We start from the raw sequence: 17,678 nt of genomic DNA, 5'->3' as shown, positions 1-17,678 counted from the left end.
TTGCGAATATCAGAAAAAAGAGAAAATACGGTAAACAAAAAAGAAGACACACGAAACATTGCAGCAGCTTACCTTTTATGTTTATAGTTATAATTTAGTATGACGATGATACCAAACGATGTTGGTATTATTTTTTAGTTTTTAGATCCTAACTAAACATATTGTGTAAGTGTTGTTTCTTGTTGTTTTTAATGTTGTTACAAGTAAATTTGTTAATAAATGTCTTATATAAGGTTTATAATTGTTTTTCACGGTTGTTTATTTTTTGTCGTCTTTTAAATAAATAGATCACCCCTGATGATGCTAGGATGTCTAGCGAAACGTTGGGTTGAAAAAGTGGAATAAATTCTTTTATTTGCACTTCACAATTAATGGTCAAAAGAGCCTAACTCAAAAATTTAAAATAAAGAAGTGTAATTTACACATTTATAGTGGTTAAAGTGTTGCCTACCATTTTGGTAGTAAATTTACGATTTTTGCTTTAGAGTGTAAATAAATTAGCGGGACCCGAAAGATGATGTTCTGGGTCATTCTGGTCCACATTTTGGTCGATATCTCGAAAACGCCTTCACATATACAACTAAGGGCCACTCCCTTTTAAAGCCCTCATTAATACATTTAATTTGATACCCATATCGTACAAACACATTATAGAGGCACCCCTGATACACCTTTATGGCGATATCTCGAAAAGGCGTCCACCTATAGAACTAAGGCCCTCTCCCTTTTAAAATACTAATTAGCACCTTTCATTTGATATACATACCGTAGAAACGCATTCTAGAGTCACCCCTGGTCCACCTTTATGGCGATATTCCGGAATGGCGTCCACCTATAGAACTATGGCCCACTCCCTTCTAAACTACTCTTTAATACCTTCCATTTGATACCCATGTCATACAAACACATTCCACGGTTACCCTAGGTTCATTTTCCTACATGGTGATTTTCCCTTATTTTCTCTTCAAAGCTCTCAGCTGAGTATGTAGTGTTCGGTTACACCCGAACTTAGCTTCCCTACTTGTTTTTGTTGTATTCCAATTGTACTCTTTAAGAATAGCTTCAAAAGTGAGGTTATGGTATTAAATGGTTTTTGCAGTGTGAGCAAGTTAAAAATAAAGAGCAAGTTTAAGCTATTTAAAAATAAATAAAAATGAATATTGAATTCAAAGATATTTACTTCATTTTGAAATAATTTTAGTGTCTTTAGCTTGTTGTGTTCTTTTTTGTTATTTAAAATTTCACCAGTGCCTTTATTGGTGTTTATTTGCACAAATATTTCAATTCCAGCTAAAGTTTTAGTTTGGTTCCTCACCGATCCTCACGGATTCGGACTTATATTTTATTATTAGTCAGAGTTTTAAGATTCTAAGGTGTTAATATCAGCTGCCACTTTCTACCGCTAACTGTGTTTTGCGACAGTTTTTTGATAGCGTCACACTGATTGTCGTATGTTATATGTGCTCATAGACACATGTTACCAATGCGAACTATCGCGCATGTATATAGATGCGGTGAAAGTGGTTGGTTGTGGGTCGTTAATAAAGTATAACCCGCACAAATTTATGAAAAAATAATTCCCACATGTTTGTAAAGCCGTGACCAAACTTTCACGTTGATATCTCTGCTGGAAGTATTTTGGGCCACCAAGACCGACGAGTATGCTATCCTTGCCGACGAGACAGATAATTTTCGAAACACTTTTGAGGCTCGAAATAATTCACTACGTTGTTCGAGAATCAGCAGAATCACCCATTTATAAGAAAATTTAAAAAAGTAGCACGGAGGTATAATTATTATAGCTATTAAAAAATTCACAATAAAATTATTATTTTTATTTACCTATTACTGAGAATTAGTTTTTGACACAAAACTAAGAAAATAACGATCGTGACGAAAGATAGTGACAAAACTATAGTATAACTATCAGATATAATCAGTTACTCATTTTATTATGTTTTTTTTTTTGTAGACTTGAAAAAGTCCGGTTAAAAACGTTTCTTTGGTGAAAGTGTATGGGATACCGGGGATACCCATAGCATTTTCATGACGAATCATGTATTCTTTTTCTAGGCTATACCACCAATAATTTTCCTGAAGGACTTTTGTTGCAAAAGGAATAACAGCTTTGGTCTCTGGCTATAATATTTATAGGTTTCGCTTATGTTTTTTTTATTCCTGTAAATTTGACGAAATATGCATCCACATTGAACGAAGCTCTAAATTTAACCTTTATCGGCTGTCTATGGAAAATTTCAATCTTTTTTTCGCGAAATGTTAAGATTCTTCAATTTTTACTCAAAAATGATAAAAAACGACAATGAAAAATGAAGTGAATGAAGCAAAGGCGACCCAGAAGCAAGTGAAAAATTTGACAACAAAAATGAGTGTTCGTGACACTTTGCGTCGCTATATAATACGAAAAAACGTAAGACAATCACCTGCAGTCACCGATAGTCACTGAAGTGAATGGATGCCCTTATATGATACGAAATTGGTTTCACTTCGGTGAAAGTGACTCCTCGCGTCGCGTTGCGTTATACAAAATAACGCCGTAGATGCAACAATTAAAATTTTCTATATATTTTGTAAAACTTCTCTGAATTTTCTAATAAACTTACAGTTTGTACACTGCTTAAAGCGGAGATATGCACTTTTTCTAACGATATCTAAGCTTTTTTTGCAGGCTAAACAGAAATAATGTGCCAAAATCAGCCAAAAGGTTGGCCCCTAATTCCAGATTTTGAAGGTGTATTGCAATTTCTTAACAGGTTGCCTGTCCCATATAACAATATCCGTGAAATGTTCCACGCTCAACGATTTTTTTCAAGATTCGTAATTACGTTGGAACAAATATTGATGGTACACGCTTTTTAAAATTAATAGTAAAAAAATATACAAAAAAGACCAAAAAAAATTGACGAATTTTTAGGTAGTATTTAAAAGTCACCTAATTTTTTTAAAGCTTTAAGTTTACAGTTTATAAAGTCTATACAGCCACGTCCCATACGATAAAACTGATCACGTTTAAGTAATTTCCATAATATAAGGTATATCTAAGGTTGCTCATATATGATACACGAGGGTATCGGACACGGTACAAAATTGCTAACATGAATCATATATGATACATGGGACCCGACTAGACCTACTGCTTGAGGAATATCTCGCCAAAATTATGTTTTCGCTGTCAAACAGTGTGATTAGCATGACATGATGATGAATTAAAAGTCAGTTTTCTCAAAAATATAATTACTGGGCTCAAAATAGTCAAAAAAAGCAATACGCAAAAAAAATTGGAGCAGGTATACTTCGAAACAAAACATAATTTAGGCACCCTGTGCATGAATGATTACTGCACATGGCTCATACACCCGCCAACTATACACCCGCCAACTTATCACTAAGACCAGCGAGCCCGCAAAACAACTGGTGTAAAGAAAAACAAAAGGTTTGGTGCGGCATATTCAATCGCACAACGAATATTGATATTTATTGATATAAGACTGGCACGCAAAAAAGTGATCTATACATAGAACCATGTCCAAAATCTTACGAAAAATCAACAAGTTTTTTCCATGGTTATAGCAGCAATTTTCTTTAAAATTAAGAAAATTGTATAAAATCAATTAAAAATTGAATTATGTAACTGTCATGACCGCGGATTTGTAGTCGAGGTGCCCCCCAACTTTACACTCGAGAACTATTATTCACTGAGCTAAATTGTACATGTTAGTATTGTGAGAAATATTCAAGTAAGTTTTGATTGAAAAATTTTAAGAAAAATGCTCCCTCAATTAGTGAAAATTTGTATATAAAAATAAGAATCTTCACTCCTCACATTGAAATTTTGCTCAATTGAAAAAAAATTCAAGAAATGTTTCCTCATTTTATGTAAGAGTTTTTTCTGAAAGTATATATCAAATACTGAGCCCGTATCGTGTGGTACGATTCGTATCGAAATCAAGTTTTCACTCAAACATTAAATCATAATAGCTCTGAAATCGTGGGTCCGAATAATGACATATGTGAACTAGAGACTTCGGGTACTAGTTCCGAAGAATGAATTCCGATACGAATCGTAACACACGATACATGCCCTGGTTTCAAGCTCGGACATTTAACGCCGAGAAATGACTAGCATTTATTAAAATACCTTGCATTCTTTAAAAAGTGAAAAGAGGCTGAGCGATTTATGGTACTTGTTGGAAGAGTTGGTCTCTTGTATTTTGCGACGGCGATCTTTCAGTTAGAGAATCGAAGGAGACGGGGGTTGCTCAAAAAGAAAAATTATTGATACCAAGCACTTTGCTGAAAAAAGGACAGAAAATATTGTGACTAGAAACTAGGGTGTTCGATTATTCGACTTTTTTCAAAAACCGGTTTTCCGATAATTCGAAAAAATTAGAAAAAAATCGGTTACAGTGATCTAGATCTCGATAAAAATTTAACATGTTGCCGTATTTCGATAAACCTTCAAAGGCCTTTATAGTCCTTCTGAATAACCGGTTAACCGAAGAAAAAAACCGGGTTATTCGATAATCGAAATTTTAGGATAAAAAAAGGCCAAAAAGTTAAGAAAAAACCATCGGAAAACCGGTTCGAATAAACCGGGTCGATCACCCTACTAGCAACTCTTTACAATTTTTCAATATTTTGGCTATATCATCACAGTTTTTGAAAAATTATGTTGAATATAGGTAGAATGTCTCCGGTTTTAAGTCTGCAAAGTAAATCGTCTATGAGCTCATTAATTCTTAAAAATCATAAGTAAAATTGAACACACCATTAAACATACGAACATATCTATAAACCTTATAAAATAAAGTCGCTAAATGCCATGTATGCACATAACTTCACAGAGAAAGCTCCGATTTTAAAACGGTTTTTTTGCATTTGAAAGCTTAGCTACGTGAGATGGTACAGTTAATATAGTTTTAAGATATATATTATAGGGGCGTGGGAAATTACCAAAATGTATTAAAAAATCATAAAATTTTTGTGTACACAACTATAACTCATAAACGGGTGGATGGATTTAAAAAAATCTAATTTTCAGTAAAACTTTGAAATATTTACCTTCGTCCTGCATCAAAAAAAAAAACAAATACTTGATTCCTTTCTTATATCAGCCAAATTGTTTAAACAAAAGTATCATTTTTACCAAAAAATTCGTGTGTTTGATTGTTCGGTGTCAACTGTGCGCGCTAATTGCTTTTGAGTGAGACATGATGCGACACATACGTACATATGTACATAGCATTCGCTGCGTTCTTTAACTTCGGGCGTAAGTTTATAGGCATGTATGAATGTACATATTATAACGAATTTTAGCAGCACTGAGCGATGATATCGTCTCTAAGCCGATGCTAAGCAGTGACGTGAATTCACATCCATAGATCAATCATTATGTATCTACATAAACGAAACAATAATTGCGTCTACACATATGTATCATGTACGTATACGAGCAGCGGAGAGTCAATGCACAAACACACGCATATATCTGAGATACTCCTATAAGTATGCAATGAGAAAAACTATAAAATTTTGCAATTGTAGTTACAGCTGAGAAGTTTGAGAGCTGCTGGTCTAGTAGATTCTGAAAGCGCCTAGAAGATGCGAAGGTTGAAATCAAAGAGTATGAAAGGCGGCAATTGTAGAGGCGCTGGAATTCAGTTTGATTTGAGATTTCGATTAAGACGCTATCTAGCGAGCAAAGCAGTATTATTTTGAATAGAAGAGTTTCATTTTAGCTATCAAGCAGTTTGGTTACTAAGCAAGCCATTCGTTGCACAGTTGAGTGTCATTGTGAAGTACTTTAATAAAGGTAATTTTTCTATTATTCAATAGTGGAGTTGTTTATTCAACAGTTTAGTGATTCGAACTTAGCAGAAGGGCAAATAAGAGGATTTGCAAGTAAAATTCGTTACAATATGTATGTATTTTCATATCATATCAGCTTGACATAGGTATGTACATACATATTTATGTAACATAAATGGTTAATTGTTAATGCAACATAAATGGTTAAGAATGCAAACATCTCTTGAAAAATACCCTTTCGTTAAAAATATAAAACATTTCCTTAAAATTCTTCAAAAAAGTTTTATTTTTTGGTATTTTTGCATGTATTACTATCACTACATATTATAAAACCGTCGCTTTTTCTGTCCCATGTCCCTTTGAATGCTTAAACCTTTAAAACTACGCAACGGATTTTCATGCGCTTTTGTTTTAATAGATAGAGTGATTGAAGTTTGTAGATTGTATAATAACATCCATTAAATAGTGGAGAAATACTGTTATTTTTGAAGTTTCTAATGTGATGTATATATGTGCATATATAAGAGAAATTGGTGTTAGTTACTCTATTCATAACTCAAGAACGGATGAACAGATTTGGCTGAAAATTGGTGGAAGGGTAGCTTAGAACCAGGAGACAGACATAGGATACTTTTTATCCCGTTCTGGATAGGGTCTTGAGATCACAACGTGGACCTGGGTAATCCTGGGATATGTTTGTACAATGTGGGCATCAAATGGAAGCTGTTTATGAGTACTTTGATATGGGGTATTTTTCGTACCTGTGGGTGATTAGGGTCTCGAGATATAGGCCAAAATGTGGACCCGGGTGCCCCTATAATGTGTTTATAGAATATGGATAACAAATGAAAGCTGTTGCTGAGTCCTTCAGTACAGGGTAGTATTCATACCTATTGGTGACTAGGGTCGTGAGATTGAGGCCAAAACGTGGACCCAGATACCCCTAGAAAGTGTTTATACAAGAAGGATAACAAATGAAAGCTGTTGATGAGTGCTTTAGTACAGGGTAATTTTCATATCTGTTTGTGACTAGGGTCTTAAGATATAGGCCAAAACGTGGATCAGGGTAACACTAGGATGTGGTTTTACATTATGGGTATCAAATTGAAGCTGTTGATGAGTGCTTTAGTGCAAGGCAGTTTTCATACCTATAGGTGACTAGGGTCTTTAGTTGTAGGCCAAAACGTGGATCAGGGTAACACTAGGATGTGTTTTTACATTATGGGTATCAAATTGAAGCTGTTGATGAGTGCTTTAGTGCAGGGTAGTTTTCATACCTATAGGTGACTAGGGTCTCGAGATATAGGCCAAAACGTAGAACAGGGTAACACTAGGATGTGTTTTTACATTATGAGTATTAAATTGAAGCTGTTGATGTGTGCTTTACTTACTTACTTACTTACTTAATTGGTGCTTAACCGTCTAAACGGATATGGCCGTCCAAAAAGGCGCGCCAGTCGCTCCTTCGCTCTGCCAACCGGCGCCAATTGGTCACACCAAGGGAGTTTAAATCGTTTTCCACCTGGTCCTTCCAACGGAGTGGGGGCCGCCCTCTACCTCTGTTTCCATAGGCGGGTTCCGATAGAAACACTTTCTTGGCCGGAGCATCATCTTTCATTCGCATAACATGACCTAGCCAGCGCAGCCGCTGCGTTTTAATTCGCTGGACTATGTTGATGTCTGCGTATAGCTCGTACAGCTCATCATTAATTCTTCTTCGGTACTCGCCATCGCCAACGCGTAGAGGTCCATAAATCTTTCGAAGAACTTTTCTCTCGAACACTCCCAAAGCTGCTTCATCTGCTGTTGTCATGTTCCATGCTTCTGCCCCATATAGCAGGACGGGTACGATAAGTGACTTGTAGAGTATGATTTTCGTTCGCCGAGAGAGGACTTTACTTTTCAATTGCCTACCTAGTCCAAAGTAGCAATTATTGGCAAGATTGATTCTTCGCTGGATTTCAGTTCTGATGTTGCTAGTGTTGATGCTGGTTCCCAAATAAACGAAGTCTTTTACCATTTCGAAATTATGGCTGCCAACAGTAGCGTGGTTGCCAAGGCGCATATGCGCTGACTCTTTGCTCGATGACAGCAGGTACTTCGTTTTGTCCTCATTCACCATCAAACCCATCTTTACCGCTTCTTTTTCCAGTTTGGAGTAAGCAGAACTAACAGCGCGGGTGTTTAGGCCGATGATATCAATGTCATCAGCATATGCCAGTAATTGCACGCCAGTAATTGCGTGCTTTAGTACAGAGTAATTTATACCGCTGGGTGACTAAGGTCTCGAGATATAGGCCAAAACGTGGAGCCGGATACCCCTAGAATGCGTGGATATCTAATGAAAGTTGCTGCTCAGAGCTTTAAAGTAATTTTCATTGTGATATTCAATTTAGTCGCATCAACCTGGCAAAACTGATAAATATGCATGCGAAGCCGAAAAAATCATGAATTGATAATACCCACATACCTATTTACATACGTCCTATTCGATTTGCCTGAAATTTGGTATATAAATTTGCCTTTATTGGTATTTACGATGCTCTTTTCGGGGAAGTAGACCAGAGATGAGCTGGGAATGAGAGTAGGACTAGGATGGGGACGGAGACTCGGAGTGGGACTGGAACAAAATACATACCACCCTATGGGACTGGCAATAAGGGATGAAGAAGAATGGGAAAAACTTGAGAGAAGAGAAAAGGGGGAAAGATAAGGAGACTGAGAAAGATATATAGTGAGACGAAAATAGAGATAGATGAAGCGAAAAAGACGGAGGGCGGAGTGAATAAAATGATTAAGCAGAAGTGAAAAGGGAAGGGCAGAGTTAGAGAGAAAAATCTTATTAAAATGTATGCAGATAGACCAAATTTAGGGCAGAACAACGTCTGATGGGTCTGCTAGTAACTATATAAACTGAGCACGAGTTTATATATAGTACACAAACAATCTTCTGCAGTGAAGAGGAGTGGTACAATACCAATAACAAAAAGCACGCCTAGTACAAATTAATATAGAGACAGAATGTCTCAAATTGTGCGAGAGCGTGAAAATTGGATAAAAACTGAAATAAGCCAAGAAAGCAAATACAACACAATAGCCCAATGGTTAGGCGATTGTGATTTCAGCAGTTTGACCGCGGTTCGATTCCCGGTAAAACCTGTTGAAATAAATAAACATTACGAAATTGCCTGACGATGATGACGTGGCGGTTTTCGAAATGGTACCATCGCAATATGCCAGTAAATGTTTCCTTCTTTTCAGTTCTTCCTAATAAAACCAAAAATAATAATTGAATAACAATTATCATTTATCGGTGTTAAACTCATTAATTCTTAAAAATCTTAAGTAAAATTGAACACACCATTAAACATACAAACATATAAATATATAAAAAAAAAGGCATAATATGTGCTTTTTCTTAAACTTTTGGATTTTAGTAATAATTTTGTTGCTGTTAGTACTTACTATTGATGACAAATTATTATTAGTAATCAAAAAATAAATAAAAGGGAACCTATTAAAAAATTAAATTCCCACTCCCACGAATGATCAAACACAACCCGTTATTGAATTGAGAACGAAAACTGTTAAATCGACCACAAATCGTTCTCGAAGCGTGAGAACGAAAAATCTTAAATGAAGCACAATAGTGCTTGAAATGCGCACAGAAGGTTCCACTTCAATACCAAACTGGTCACAAAACACAAACGGTGTGCTTAGTCAAACTGTTGTTAAAACAAGCCAATCGGCCACGAGTTAAGAAAAAACGTACTTAACAGACTTTTGTCAACAAATGTTCTTAATTTTCCACTTGTTTCGTTCGTTTTAGAACGATTTTTTCTCTGAGTGTATCAAATGACTTGTATTATATTGGGAGTTATTAAACAACGCATCTTGAAGACGGCAATAAGAATCTGAAGGCGGAAAAGAATAATTTCAACTCTGTCAAAAGAAGTTTGTAAAAAAGTAGGCGTTTTAGTATGGTATTTTTCGGGGTCTACCACCACCGCCAGTAAAGTAATCGGCGTATACCTCTAGAAAATAGTACCATGTGTCACACATGGCAATGACCATTAAAAATTTTAACCTAGCGACCTCTTAGCATTATTCCAACAAAATTTTTTTAAATACTGAAATAATTTCTTATGATAAGAGCCAATTGGGAAAGTGTCCTGCCAAAAATTTTTGGGACCATATATTTAGGTTAAAAAAATGTGTAAACATCTATTATAAATTCAGTTAATTTCTTTCAGGCCCACGACGCTACAATAAAATGTATAGCTCTTGATCCTCATGAAGAGTTCTTTGCTACAGGATCAGCTGAAGGAGATATTAAGGTAAGATTACATAGGTATTTTATTTAATTTGCATTCGGCTGTAATGGCACATTTAATTTTATGTGACACATCATTACCAAAAATTGTAATATAAACACAGCCTAACCCCCTCGGAGGTACATACATCGCACCGAATAATTATTTTTGTTTTATATGTGCAGAAGAGTGGTCCTTAAACATCAAATTAAAGATCTTTCATATTGCGGTATTACCAGTGTCAGAGATTTACCATATCTTTTGGCCCCGATTGTAGTTGGTAAAGGCCTATTGCACACCAGTTACAGTTCACATTTTCTTATGGGAACTGGAAAATGTTAAGGTGTATTTTTCCTATCCAATACACAAAATCAATAATATTATCATTGAAGATATCATACATAAAATTTTGTTCTGGATTGCAGACGGCGTGTGTCACAGATCGAAGTTCAGATTACTCATGGAAGATTTAAAGAATTAAAATTATTTCCTCGTTCTGATAAACCATACAACTTTAGACAAAATCATCATCATCACTACTTGGCGCTTACCCGCTTATGAAATTTTGGCCGTTTCGTGACAAGTCACGCCAGCTGTCCCTGTTTTGGGATAACTGACTCCAGTTGAGGGCACCAAGGGATCCCAAGCCTTCTTCCACCTGCCTTTCACAACTTCCAAACTGCGGTGGCGTCATCATCACGGACAGAACCATAAATCTTCCGAAGAACTTTTCTCTTGAACACTCAATAGATTATGATTTGATGATGTTCGTCGCGATGGACTTTACTTTTCAATTGCCTACTCAGTCGGAAGTAAATAAAATATTGTGCCAGCACGGTTTAGTTTTGCTGCTAGAATTAACCCAAGACCTTGAACTTAGTGAAGATCTGGTCGAAAGTAGAATTACCAGGTCTGAAGCTGCACTCACAAGGTCCAATCAGTTCGTTAGGCTTCAGTTAATCGAACAGTTCGCTAGATATAACCTTATGGAGCGCACTTAAATTCCAGTCTGGAGACATGCGCTCATCCGGATATGTGGTACACGCTTTTCCAACTCTTATTTATTTTTTAGTTTATTATTACGGCTTTTAGGAATGCAAACTCCGACCATAGCAAATACCATCTCCAAATGGGTCCTCCAATGTTTTTAAGAGGTTGGAAAGAACATGTTTCCTATCCCTCCACTCAAGCTCTTATCAAGGCAAAATAACTTTGATATATAATTACTCCGTGGGCGCTGATGGATTGCCTGCGGAGCTATTCAAGTTCGGCGGCGAGGAGTTGGTAAGGCGCATGCAGCAGCTTCTTAACAAAATATGGGCGGACGAAAGCATGCCCGACGGTTGGAATCTAAGTGTTCTTTGCCCAGTCCAGAAGAAGGGGGATACTGCAAAATGCACCAACTATCGTGGAATCAGCCTTCTTAATATCGCATATAAGGTCCTTTCAAGTGTATTGTGCGAAAGATTGAAGCCCACCGTGAACCGGCTGATTGGACCTTATCAGTGCGGCTTCAGACCTGGTAAATCTACCATCGACCAGATTTTCACAATGCGCCAAATCTTGGAAAAAACCCGTGAAAAGAGAATCGACACACATCACCTCTTCGTCGACTTTAAAGCCGCCTTCGACAGCACGAAAAGGAGCTGCCTATATGCCGCTATGTCTGAATTTGGTTTCCCCGCAAAACTTATACGGCTGTGCAAAATGACGTTGAGCAACACCATCAGCTCAGTCAGAATTGGGAAGGACCTCTCCGAGCCGTTCGAAACTAAACGAGGTTTCAGACAGGGTGACCCCCTATCGTGCGATTTCTTTAATTTGATGCTGGAGAAAATTATACTAGCTGCAGAACTTAACCGCACTGGAACAATATACTATAAAAGCGTGCAATTACTGGCATATGCTGATGACATTGATATCATCGGCCTAAACACCCGCGCTGTTAGTTCTGCTTACTCCAAGCTGGAAAAAGAAGCGGTAAAGATGGGTTTGATGGTGAATGAGGACAAAACGAAGTACCTGCTGTCATCGAGCAAAGAGTCAGCGCATATGCGCCTTGGCAACCACGCTACTGTTGGCAGCCATAATTTCGAAATAGTAAAAGACTTCGTTTATTTGGGAACCAGCATCAACATTAGCAACAACATCAGCACTGAAATCCAGCGAAGAATCAATCTTGCCAATAAATGCTACTTTGGACTAGGTAGGCAATTGAAAAGTAAAGTCCTCTCTCGGCGAACGAAAATCATACTCTACAAGTCACTTATCGTACCCGTCCTGCTATATGGGGCAGAAGCATGGACCTTGACAACAGCAGATGAAGCGGCTTTGGGAGTGTTCGAGAGAAAAGTTCTTCGAAAGATTTATGGACCTCTACGCGTTGGCGATGGCGAGTACCGAAGAAGATTTAATGATGAGCTGTACGAGCTATACGCAGACATCAACATAGTCCAGCGAATTAAAACGCAGCGGCTGCGCTGGCTAGGCCATGTTATGCGAATGAAAGATGATGCTCCGGCCAAGAAAGTGTTTCTATCGGAACCCGCCTATGGAAGCAGAGGTTGAGGGCGGCCCCCACTCCGTTGGAAGGACCAGGTGGAAAACGATTTAAACTCCCTTGGTGTGACCAATTGGCGCCGGTTGGCGGAGCGAAGGAGCGACTGGCGCGCCTTGTTGGACGGCCATAACCGTTTAGACGGTTAAGCGCCAATTAAGTAAGTAAGTATATAATTACTCTTTTATTGTTGTCGGAAAATACTTGATTCCCACCAACATGACGGCTGTCAGTACAAGGCGAAACTTTTCAAGACTAATCCAAACGGAAAGTTGGAATGCATTAGTCTCCAATCTTTCATAATATATATTTGCTTCGGTCTGGCATTTCCATTTCATCTAATGACAGCTAAGGGCTTTAGTGGTTTATAGTTTAACACTACTCCGGCATATTTCCATTCTCACTTCGTGATAGTTGGATGCCGGAACGTGTTTCCTTCATTCGATTAGGGTATTTGTTTCGTCTTCTCCCTCCCTAAACACACTCTGCGAATCAGACATTCCGTCATCCGCCTTATTTCCTGCGGAAGCGGGGCATTCATATGGCTGAGTGGATAAAGGCATCTATCTGCCTTTACACAAGTATAAAGTATGAATGTTGGAGATTTCGAGTTCACTACTCAGCTCTCGAAAAGCTAGCTGATGAAGAAGTGAAATTTATATAGTTATGTATATCTAAATTTTAATTTTTTTTGTCCGGGACTTGAACCCAAGACCTTCGGTGTGATAACACTGGTTTACAGCCAAAATGCACCAGAGCCGCCATTATGAAATTCCTATGTAAAATCATCCCCTGATTCCGAAAATCAAGGTTATTTTTAATTCTATGGTAACGTTTTTGAGATATTTACGAATAACCGTTTTTTCAAAAAAAAAAAAAAATTTGCTATAAACTGTGCATACAACACTTTTTGCTAGGCCATGCAGATTCAAAGATAACGAACCATCATTAAATTTTTTTTGTAAAAATATAAAAAAATGTGTACTTTGCGAGGAAGGATCTGGAAAACTTTTTATTTTTTTGCAGATTTTTTTTCTCCCTAAGCTCTGTTTTATTACAAAAAAAATAAGCTTTCACTCAACAAAAGCGATGAACAAATACAAAAGTTATAAGCATTCAAATAAATATATCCATAAGTAAAACTTAAGTACCCTACAAATAATAGTATATGTACATATGATTCTGTCTTAACTCTATGATCTTATTTTATAATTGAAAAAGTTATGTGTCTTGTTTTGACGCTTATTTAGATTAGGATCGGTTTCTCTTATGAGAAACCAACAGTAGTCACCCATCATAACGACATCCCAGAATCCTTGATATCGATTTTCAATCATTTTCATTTGCTGGTGACACCGTTCGCCACGCTCGTCACTTTCGTCGCCAAGATTTTGCGGGAAAAAATTTAAATGGGACTGTAGAAAATGAATTTTTAAAGACATATTTACTTCTGAAAGAAAATAAAAAAGTATATTAGATAAACACATAAGTGACCTATTAGTCTATAATTTTCTTAGCCTGGATTTATCTTTCAATTCAGAACAAATTTTTTGTTTACGTTTTTATCGTTCATTTTTGTGCGGCACTGGACGATGAATTCAGATTTAGGGCTATATATTTTCATGTAAATTTAAAAACATACATATTTTTTGTTTATCGGGCAGATAGGTCTTAAAGTTAACTGAGAAAACGATCTTAAATATGTTTTTTTATTGACCCATTTCCGCACTATCATCTCGTAGTGACTTTTGTGTTTGCCTAAAAAAGAAGTAACGACCTTTTCAAAAGAATGCCACGCTGCTGCCTCCACTGGTGACAATAGTTCTTTTAAATGGTTATTGGTCATCATTTTCCTTATTTGCGGTTCCACAAAAATCCCTTCCTTTATTTTTGCTTCTGAAATCTCTGGAAAGATTGTCTTCAAATGATGAAAAGCTTCGCCTTCTTTGTCCAAAGCCTTGACAAAGTTTTTGATAAGGCCGATCTTGATGTGGAGCCGAGGTAGAATTATTTTTTTCTTCTTTATAAGTGGGGAGTATTTTATGTTATCCACCCCAACTTGAAACTCGATTCGTTCTGGCCAATCCTTTATGATGTATTGGTCTTGACGAGCTCGGCTATCCCATTTTCATAGAAAGCAACAGTATTTTGTGTTACCACTTTGTAGGCCACATAGCATTCCAACGACTTTAAGATCGGCACATATTTTCCAATCATGTTCGTCGTATTTGACTAATTTGAGCACTTTTTGCATTATCTCATTCGTTTCCTTCGTATTTACTGCATGCGCGATCGGGATAGATGGCTTTTGTTTGCCAATATGCAATAATACGGCCTTTAAATTTAATTTATTGCCGTCTATGAACAATCGCCACTCTTTTGAATCATATGGTTCACCAAACTGTTTGAATAGACCAGGAATGTCTTTGCAGTAACAAACACTGTCCTCCTTCGTATAGTACTTAGAAAATTGTTCGTGACGAGTTCTATAATATGTTACCTTAACATTAGATGAAACAAATTTAAATTGTTGCATACGAAAGGCGTGTAGTTCGGCCTTTTCCTTTGACAATTCCAAATCCCTTATCCAATCATTGAGTTGTGGTTGTGACAAAGAGTTTCTTTCGTTTTCCGTTTGAAATCCAGTACAACATGATGCCGCGTTATCAGATAATGCTGTTGACAATGAAACTGGCGCCGGAACTAAAGTTAAATTTGATTCTGGCAATGTAGCTTCCGTTGAATTTAGTTGTGTTAATGACACTGTAGATACGCTCGCATAGGTTACTTTTCTTGACTTTCCAACCCCAAGTACTTTTGTTGTACAAATATAGCAGTCCCTTGGTTCCTTCCACTTCATTGGTGTAATAAATTTCATATATCGCCTAAATAGATAGTTTCAGAAATTAGTCAGCTATGCATTAAAAGGGAACACATTCCTAATTTTTACAACGCACATTTTTGTTCCGGTTTCCAAAAAAATCAATTCGACTCGATATGTGGTGCACACAGTATTCGGTGTCCATGGTTTTTCATTGTTTTTAGGCTCATTTCCAAAATACTTATGGTATGTAACTTTCAAAGGATTTGAAAACACACGTCGCATCCTTTTAACGATAAATTGACCGCAGATGAAACAGAACATATCTGGATCATTTGTACACTCAAACTTTCGTGCCCTGTTATTTATATTTTATTTTCAAGTAAATGACGGGTTATAAACTGCAATTATAAACTGAACAGTATCCGGCGAGCCTTGCAGATATTATGAAGGAACAAGGCGCATGTACTTATACTTAGATCAAGTAAAAATTCAAGCCTACCTAGACAAAAAGGTTCCCTATTTCTAGAAAGAAACCACTACCTGCCTTAAAAATATGATCTTGCTTGAAATATACCTAGGTTTGAGAAAACGACTCTAACAGTTTTTTGTATCTAATAACCTTGCAAAAATAAATAAAAACAGGCCGATAAAAACAAAAACAATTGTTAATAAACCATGAGCACTTGGGAATGTCAAACAAAGTAATTGACAATAAACAAAAATCCAACATTATCAGTGATTTGCACCAGATGGCGCAACGCTGAATAAATATGGTTGGTAAAAAGGAATAGAAGTAGCAAATTTGCCAGTCAAACACACCACCGCTGTATAGCTAAATGGTTAGCACAGCATGCCTAAAGCGTACTGATGATGAAGGCTTAGCACCCTCCGAAATGGATCTATCTGCGCAGCTATGGCAGGTTGTCTGAAAAATTTTCTACTTACTATTCCAAAAACAAAAAAATACAATTTTTCAAATTTAGAAAAATTAAAAAATAACAATAATTATCATTAGAAAAAAATTATTGTTCTGGCCTTGAGCTCGAATCGAACCTTGAATCATTTATCAACAGGCCGATAAAAACAAAAACAATTATTTTTTTTTTTGAAAAAAAAAAACGGTAATTCGTAAATATCTCAAAAACGTGACCATAGAATTAAAAATAACCTTAATTTTCCGAATCAGGAGATGATTTTACATTAGAATTTCATAATGGCGTCTCTGGTGATGAAGAAAAGTTGGAATTTGTGATCCAGTGTAAGCAGAGTAGATGATACGTTGCAATATTTTAAAATCTGCATAAATTTTCCCCTTACAATTTGTATGGAAAATAGAGAACTAAAAAGCGTCGTTAATAATATTATGACATTAATTAATATTATGACTTATTATCTTAAGAATATTCTGCGATTTTTTAAAGAAAAAAAAAGTACATCCCAGCATATATAGTGTAAAAAACTTTAATATTTTATTTTCAAATTTCAGATATGGACCTTAAATCAATACTCATTACTTAATACGTACCCTGCTGAGCATGCTAAAAATAGTTTCTTCAAACACATTGGCCAAGGCGTAAGTCAACTACACATGGATAATTATGGACGTCTATTTTCCTGTGGCTCGGATGGTTGTATGAAAGTTCGCCAATTAGTCGAAAAGGAATCAATTGTTCAGTCTATGTATTAAACACGCTGAAAACGGGTTGAATTTTATGTAAAAAAAAACAAGCTGTTAACTACTCTACAATGTGCTATAATAAACTTTGGTGGTTACCGCCTGTGATCACGAAATTATTATGTATTAATAAAATAATTGTTTAAAAAAACACGCCAACCGAAATAAAAGTTACAAAATAAACTTTAATCTATCTTATAGTAGAAGAAGGTGGAATAATTAATTACCTAAAATAAAATTTAAATTATCAACATAATAATTGAATTACTAGTAAAACGAGTGGGGTGCATTTTACTTTTTTCATATTTCTGATCTCATAGATACATAGTTACAAAGAGAATAATTGTAACATTTACGCCCCTATTATGAGCGTCACCGGTAAAATAGTTCCCAGAACATTATGTAACCGAATATCGTTACCAGTTCTTTTATTCGCGATTCTGGCCCAAGTGGTAACGCTGTCATCACCGGGAAACTCACCAG

The 17,678-nt window shown here is 36.4% G+C and overlaps 1 protein-coding gene across 1 annotated transcript in view; it reads left to right on the top strand.

The window, feature by feature from the left end:
• Rbcn-3A (Rabconnectin-3A) overlaps positions 1-17,378 on the top strand; it is a 2,573,828-nt gene extending 2,556,450 nt beyond the window's left edge. The window contains exons 38-39 of the mRNA XM_067779516.1: positions 10,080-10,163; positions 17,007-17,378. Of these exons, the coding sequence (XP_067635617.1) occupies positions 10,080-10,163; positions 17,007-17,207 (285 nt within the window). The 3' untranslated portion in view covers positions 17,208-17,378. The remainder of the gene's footprint in view (positions 1-10,079; positions 10,164-17,006) is intronic.
• The last annotated feature ends 300 nt before the right edge of the window (positions 17,379-17,678 follow it).

Source organism: Eurosta solidaginis, chromosome 4 (genome assembly GCF_040869045.1).
Source record: "Eurosta solidaginis isolate ZX-2024a chromosome 4, ASM4086904v1, whole genome shotgun sequence".
In the NCBI taxonomy this organism is placed as follows: Eukaryota; Metazoa; Arthropoda; class Insecta; order Diptera; family Tephritidae; genus Eurosta; species Eurosta solidaginis.
Note: the sequence above shows the minus strand (reverse complement) of the source record. Positions and strands in the feature narration are given on the sequence as shown.